Below are 8,397 nucleotides of genomic sequence, written 5' to 3'. Positions count from 1 at the left end.
TGTCGGGGATAATGTTTACGAAGACCTTTGCCATTTCTTTTCATTCAACACAGAATTCCTACTCCTTTCACACAGTATTTTTCATGAGAGATGAGAGATTTGATGGTGTTTAATATCCCTTGGCCATGAGTACCAGAACACCAGAAATCGGAATAGCAGTAAAATAGCGGCATATGTATGGTGATTCTGTTAAAAAATAAAAACCAGGTGCTTAAACACATGGTCAAATTTCTCATTCTCTGAACAGTTTGTTATCAAATATAGGATTTATATACACAAAGCAGATTAGAGGTTGATAGGGGCACTTCAAAGTTCAAAGTTGAAAGTTAAAAGAGACACAAACAGCACCAAGTTAATGGGGCAAATATAAACACAATAAATTACTTGGACTGTAGGAGACAAATCTATAAGAGAAAAACTGTTCGCACACCAAGGATCCATTCTACCATGTCAAAGCAGAATAGATGAAAGGTATTATTCCATGTATTCTAGGTTTGAGATGATGTATAATACCTGATTTAGCCTACTTCATTAGTACTGGTTTAGTACAGTTGAAAAGTTTTACAGATACAAACAACACAAATACGTGATGAAAATGTCTCCAACACAGGAACAAATTGTTGTTAAGAAACCCATTGGCTGTCTAGAAAGACTTCTACTATTGAGTTTGATCCTAATGAAAGAGCACCTGAATCAAATTATCTAGGTTTAGTGAACGAGCTAACATGCACACTGCTCATTATTCTCCTAACAAATATTGGAAAAGTCCAAACTCTGAAGTCATTGGCATGTTCAATCATGCAGAAACAAAGAACTGCACCTCATTTACTCTTGTACGGTTTGATATAAATTATCAATGACCAGAGTTGTCCATCCCCATCCTAGCTTCCGCACTGTCCTTTTCTTGTGTTTCTAACAAAAGGAATTGAACTTAAAATTCTAGAATCTAGTCTCTACCCCGCCTCACAACCCCTTGAGCTTAGCTTATGAACATCTCTGATTAATGAGACTGATATGTAGATAGATACGATACCAGTTGTATTTAGATAAAAAGGATTGTGCTGGAGTTATCTTTCTTGATTACCACTACAAATAGAAACAAACTGAAGAAGTGATGACATATATTCATGTGTGTGTGTGTTACTCAGACTGATAGATACAACAACATTGTGTTCAGATAAACAAGATGTGTTGTGGACACCTATGGTTTAGGTTCAAGCTAGATAGTGTGAGTGATAGATCAATACAATAACATCTGTGTTAAGATAATGAGGATGAGTTGAAGTTATCTTTCCTGATAACCACTACAAATTAGAACAAACTGAAGTGATAACATATATTTGTATTTTGTTGTGTGTGCGTGTCTCTAACCCTGCCCTTCAATGTACCAGCTCTCAATTCAAACAATGAAACTTAAAAAAGAAACAGAACTGGAGTTTGATCTGAAGACCAATTCATATTAATAGGTTTGGCTACAAAATGAAATATATCATAGAACATAGTAAGATTGCAAATATAGAACAGATACCACCAATAAGATGCATTACAAGGATTGTATATACCATGTTTAATAGTAGACAAAAGACAAGACACTAACGAGAGCTGCTAAGCACATCAACAGATACACGATTTAACGAGGGTAGCCGCATCTGCTGGTCCTGAAGTCTGCTCCTTTTAAATCGAGGATCTGGCAAAGATGAGAGCGGTGAAGCCACAGCCCATGAATCATTTGAGGTATCAGAGCTGAAACATACATCTATAACTCCACTTGGGCTGCTAGGTATGAATGAATGCTTGCGTTTATGTCCTTGGTTTTGCACAGTGCTGGCTGATAGTACCAGGATGAGCTTGTAGCATTCACTGACTATGCCCTGTACAAGAAGTCATTACATTGAACTACTTAGGACATTAAGTTTTGATCGCATTACATTTGCAGAAGCAGTGAGCAGAAACCTATATATTGAGTGAGAACCCTGTATTGAGTACAAACCTGGCTGACTTTGAGTACACTCAAAACCTGATTCTGATAATCGACAGGATTGAATGTTTCAATTTCATTAATAACATACAGCATTACTGCAGCAGCTACTATAGAAGGCAGAAAGACCAGAAATCTGGAATCTGCAATTAAAATCCACCATTAAAAATAAGAATAGTACCAAGTCATATCATTATGAGTACATTTCTTTTATTATGGTGTAGGATTGATACTAATACACTTGAAGAGCTATCTGATTGCTCACCTGCAATGACAGAGAGAAGGAGGCGCTCACATCTCCACAGAAACTCCGAATGCAAATGGATCTTCAAACCAAGCCTCCTGATCAAGTGATCAAAGAATGAATTTGGGGTTACCGGATTCATCCTCCAGTCAAGAGTTGAAAGCACCAAAAGCTCCATTCTTTGAATAGTTCTGGCTTCAAATACATACTTTGATTCCTCTACCTAAACAAAACAACACCAAAAAACATCCACATTGATCAGAAAAGAACTAAACCAAGACACAAAATAGTCTATCAATTCAACAAACACCCAAATTGAATCATAAGCATTACAAAGACACATACTTGCAAATCCAGAAGAAGGGGCACATGGGTCTCTTCCACTTTGGCAGCCAGAGAGAGACAAGCCACAGCAGTTAGTTGACTCATCCAAGGCTTGTCCTTTTGAAACACTGAGCTTGAACTGAACCGATCAAAGTAGTTCATAGCTAGAACAGTGGTCAAACAAGAGAACCCATAGTGTGATTTCACACTCAAAATCCAGACTAATGCTTCTCTCCGGGCCACCATTAAAGACCCATCTGAGATTGAACCACTGAAACAGACATGGGTTTGTTTCTCTTTTGAAATTAGAGAGACAAGTTCATCTTCTTCCCAAAACAGGTCGCCTTTTGACATAACCAAAGGGGAAACAGACTGTTTTTCCAAAGTCTCAACACAGCTCTCGCTCTGTTCTTCAACACCATTGTCTCCCAAATCTTCTTCTTCTTCTTCTCCCTCAAGACCTTCTTCACAGAACAAAGCGTCTAAAAGCATTGGTGGGTTTTGGAGCTCTTGGGAATCTTGTTCTTGCAGCGCCATCTTCTTCTGAGAAGAAGAACCTGAAAGCTTTGTTCATTATAGGAAAAGAGAAAAGCTTAATCCCATGCCCATATCCGTTTTCTGTGAATCTGTTTCTCTCTCTCTGAGACTTTTAAGAGAGAGAGCGCCAAATGCAGCAAGCAGACGAAGGATTTTATCTGAGACCACACTTTCACGCCTGTCCTTTTTCTTTACAGAAATATAAAATGCGACTCAAATCTATTTTCTTACCCCCAAAAAATGGTAAAAACCAATTTCGAAAAATAAATATTTTTGAATATGAATATTCTATATTTATCAGCTTATGGGTGTTCTAGAGAAAAAAAATATGATGGCCAAAGAAAAGAAGAATATTAGGAGATGAATGTTTCAATATTTGTTAAAATGCTATGATTTTTAATTTTTTATTAGGTGCACTTCCTAAATTATGGGGTGACTTTCTATTTAGTATCGAAGTCTTTAATGTCATCATCGATATTTGAGAATTGTTCATACAACGTGTTCATCCTCGTGACTTTGACCGCACTTTGTTCAAATACATGAATTTGGAAAGAGTTTGAGCGTGTATCACATAGATTTGATACATAACGCCTGCAAAAGTAATCATATGGTTTCATCGATAATTAGAGATTAATGTTATGAGTTGATCAAATACCACGTATAAGAGCCAAACTTAAAAGTACTTTTAAATCGTATCTTTTAGCAAATTCTGATGATGTCAATTATGCCTATAATTCTTTTTATTTGCCGCATATGCATATAACTTTTTTATATCAGCTAAAATGACAAAAAAATATGTTTATATTGTGTTTTGAATCTCATATTGAATTAAAATTTACCTTCTAGTTTATCAAATCAATATTTCATCCGGAACAAAAGCTTTAAGTTAGTGATACTTGTTTTTTAATATTCTTGAAAAACTTCATAGGGTTTTCTTCCCACATTGCTAATAGGAGAGCAGATTAGTTGGAGGGCAGGTCGGGTGAGGATCACAAGATCACCGTTACCATCTCCTCCCAAATCCTGAATGGAAAGATGAATGATTTCCTGTCCTTGTCATCACTAGGAACTAGATACCTCAATCCGTATCCAATTCCTGATAAGAATTTAAGGTACATATATAAATCGTCTCGATAATGAGGAGTTATTAATGCATGCATGTTCAACTTAAAACATCTAATCCAAATTCTTCATCAACAAGTGAAGAGATCCAAAACACTACAATTGATTAAACATCGTACATAAAAACTACTTTACCACTAAATTCCCACTTAAAAAGGCAAAGCGAAATTTCCCAAAGGCATGGAAAGCAAAAAATTTCATCTTTAGGCATGTGATGTGGTGGTCGAGGGGGACCATATTAGCTCAAGAAGAAGCTCCTCCTTTTTGGAAATGAGAAGCTCCTCTATGTCTATACTTCCAAACCAAAATGAAATTTCCTAGTTCCTATTTCCCAGGACCAAAACAATGGTCCTTTTGGAAGCAACCCAATAACTAAGCATTTCATAATGAAAAGAGATTGGGAAGAGGTGACAACTCATAAGTCATTACCAGATTATATATATAGACAGAGGTGAATGAAGAACATAGAGACAGAGTTGCAGATAGAATAGGGTTTTCTTTCTTTCTTAATCCTCCTCCAAATCTCCAATGGCTTTTTTTCTGTATTCCTTGTAAAGACAAGTCATAATTGGCGCCGTATTGTCTGCCTGAAACGCAAGTCGTACGCTTTCCCTTTGGTGTTCCCCATTCTCTGAAACCCCAATAAAATCAATATTTACTTTGTCATTTACTGTGGTTTCTGATATAAACAATGTGCAACAATCAATGTCCAACCCACCACATTACTCAATCACCTGATCTTATCGATGCTTATTTGACCAGAAGAGGTTTTTTTTTTTTTTTTTTTACTGCAAAATCTCTTGAGTGCTTGATTGGTATTCTTAGAAGTAATTAAAGAAAATCCCATTTCCCAGATTTTGTACGCTTTCTTCTGAGGGAAGTGAAAGGTTTTCATTGTGGCAGGGACCTAGCTAGAATTACCAAATTCCAAAATGATCAGATTATTGAAACCATCAACCATTGTTCTAAAAGTAACCCTCCAGCCTAAATCAATACCAAATCGAAAAAGTTAGTTTTCTTCAAAACAATTTCGATTATTACTACAAAAAAAAAAAGAAAAAAAGATTCGATCGATCTTTAGTTTTGAGTGTAAAAATACAGTAATACACGCTCAGTATTAGAGTTAGACCGTGGTTAGTCCGAAACGATCTATCTTTAGTACTAGCTAGCTAGGCTAGCTAGAACTTCTTAAGTCAATACAAAGGAGTTTAAAAAGCTAGGATTTCTCAAAATCCTGCCAGACTCATCTTCATGCTTATTTGTTTATCATATACTCATTTCCTTTTCAAAACCAAAGACTGGTAAAGATCATAAAGATCATACATTGTGTACTTTCCATTGCTTCCAAAGTCTTTACTATACAAAAGCACGTACAAAATTCAAAACAAATATCCTTCATCTTTATCTCCATGCCATAAAGGTAAAGAGTAAAAGATCCCTCTGCTCTCTCTGCTCAGCTGATTTATTACCATGCTAGCTTTCTGGTTTTCAACATGGTAAACGCCATTGTCAGAGAGAAAGAGAGTTAACAGAGAGAGAGAGAGATCTGATTCCATTTCCATCTATATGATATTATCTTCATCTTTATATCTAAGCCAATCCTTTGGCTCTTACTCTGTACGTGTTGCACGCGAAAGAGAGAGAAAAGTTAATAACACTATTCTCAGTTATTAAATAAGTTTCATCAAGATCGAGCTAAGCTTTCTTAAGTATCAGAATGATAATGTGGCTTTTTTTTTCTTTTTATGTTTTCAATTAACTTTGATTTATTAACTGGCTACAGAACAGACGAGGCATCCAGGATTTTACAGAGGCCCAGTTGTTACATGAGTTTGGTTAAAAGTGAAGAAGAATCTCTGCAAAAAACACAGACTCGAACTGTGTAGTTTTTAGTGTTTACAGATGAGAACTTATTACTCGCTTCTCTCACCAGTCGATGTCGACTGAATCAGACAAGACGAGGAAGCTTGTTGACTGGTGAGAGCTGGATAAATTACTGGGTCTCGTTGGGTTTTCTGGCCCAGATTGAAGCCCGAGGAAAAGTCCATAACTAGATCATTACCATTTTCTATAGCAATTTGAGAAACAGAAAATTTTAGAACTAGTCATAATTCATCATCCAATTGTGGGATGTTGCTTCAAGTCTGAGACCCAGTTTGAGGCGGCTTAAATTATTTAAAAGGCTGCTTAATAAATAAGTTATCTAGGGCTGGCACAGTCTATATCCATGACGCCATGGATGGCGTCAATCATGGTAATGACTCCTCAGGTGATGCTGCAATTACTAACTTTGCTTCCAATAGCGTTTCAGACGCTCAGGCCTCCCGCTCGTTTTACAAAGCTCGTTCCTTAGGAAAATTAGGACTGAGACCGTCCTATGCAAATGATATGAAAATACTTATTCTGTTCTTACATAGAATCCGTGAGGATTCTGTGGACTGATTCAACCAACTTGCGGACGTTTAAATATTTTATGATGTTGGTTGACACCCAAACACGCTGATCACATGGTGTGCCATTGTCCACCTATAAATGCTGCTTATACTACACTCCTAGCACATATCATATGAAAACGGGCTCACTCCTCGGATCATTCTATTTAGTCAATTGGACTTGACAATGCTAGAGAGTTTACATCGAAGACTTTCGATGATTATTGCAATGGGACTGATGTTATACATCATATTCCTATGTACACACCCAAATGGTCTCGCGGAAACGATTACGATGGTAGCCCAAACATTGGTAATGTGCACCAATCTCCTTATATCCGCTTGGGGTGATGCAATATCGCATGCAGCTATGCTAATTCGTCTACGACCTACCGCCACTCAATCTACCTCTGTGTTACAGCTAGTGACTGGATACCAGTATCTCGTACTTACACATATTTGAGTGTGTCATTTATGTGCCAATTGTGCCGCCACAACGCTCTATGATGGGTCTTTACAGACGAATGGGCAACTAAGTTGGATTTGAGACTCCAACAATCGTCCGCCAATTAATGCCCTTGCTAGGCGATCTCCTTATCGCTTATCGCTAGATTTGCGGATTGTCACTTTGATGAGACAATCTTCCCGTTGTTAGGGGGGAGATAAAAACACAGATGTTCAGCAGGAACGACAGGAATTCTCATGGTCTTTCCCCACTATGTCTCATCTCGATTCCCGCTAAAGTGACGAGATCACACATATCTGCTGCAAACATGCCTGCAAGGATGGACGTCCCTACGAGAGGACGTAGCGCTACCCTACCCAGAGGTAGGCATGACGCCAACGCCGTAGAGAGTGGCACTCTGGCGTTACAGGCCATGACTCCAGCTAGGATGCGTGGGAGGCCTGTGGGTTCGAAGGATACTTTGGCACAACTCAATCCTTGGATCATCGACACTCAAAATCTGTCTCATGAGAATCTTTCAGATTATGGTTATCGTTGGGAGACGCCTCAATGTCAGAACTTAGTCCTGAGAATATAAAGCTCTATGAAAATTACACTAGTGTGCATGAGACGTGGGATAGAAACTTCATCATAATTGATGATGTAGCAGCGCATGAGTTTGTTGAGTCTGATGGTATCGAACCACGCTCCGTTGATGAATGAATGCCAACATAGAGAAATTTGGCCTAAATGGAAAGATGCGATCCCGGTTAATTTGGATTCTCTAATGAAGAGGAATGTTTATAGAGCCAGTAATGCCAACACCTCCTAAAATAAATCCTATTCACTAATGGGTTTTCGTTAGAAAGCGTGATGAGAAAATGAGATGGTAATCTCGCCTTATAGCGCAAGGCTTCTCACAAAATGCCCTGGAATCAACTACTATGGGACATATTCTCTCGTAATAGATGAGTTTGCACTCCACTACTCTGTCAGTTTGGTAGTTTCTGAATAACTGAACATGCAGCTTACAAATGTGGTCACTACGTATCTCTATGGGGATCTAGATACGGAATATACATGAAGGTTCATGGTGAACTTCATTTACCCAAGTCAAGTGACTTTAGACCATGGAGCGCGTTTGCAATGAGATTGAAACGCTCACTAAAGTGACTACTTGATTGGGAATGGATATGTAAATGCCCGCGCGTTTCCATAACAAGTTCCGGATTCTATCACGGTTTATGTTGGACATGATCTTCATTGGAAACCCTTAAAGAGTTAAGGGAAACCGCTGAACACTTGAAATCCGAGT

The 8,397-nt window shown here is 38.0% G+C and overlaps 1 protein-coding gene across 1 annotated transcript; it reads right to left on the bottom strand.

The window, feature by feature from the left end:
• Nucleotides 1–1,413: 1,413 nt before the first annotated feature.
• Nucleotides 1,414–3,259, bottom strand: LOC133727405 (cyclin-D3-2). Its single transcript, XM_062154991.1, has 4 exons — nt 2,568–3,259; nt 2,244–2,445; nt 1,991–2,121; nt 1,414–1,871 (listed from the first exon to the last, which is right to left on the bottom strand). The coding sequence occupies exons 1-4, from the start codon at nt 3,081–3,083 to the stop codon at nt 1,593–1,595; spliced, it is 1,128 nt and encodes a 375-aa protein (XP_062010975.1). The 5' UTR covers nt 3,084–3,259; the 3' UTR covers nt 1,414–1,592.
• Nucleotides 3,260–8,397: the final 5,138 nt, after the last annotated feature.

The sequence above is a fragment of the Rosa rugosa genome, chromosome 1, assembly GCF_958449725.1.
Source record: "Rosa rugosa chromosome 1, drRosRugo1.1, whole genome shotgun sequence".
Classification (NCBI taxonomy): domain Eukaryota; kingdom Viridiplantae; phylum Streptophyta; class Magnoliopsida; order Rosales; family Rosaceae; genus Rosa; species Rosa rugosa.
This window is presented reverse-complemented; position numbering and strand designations above follow the sequence as displayed.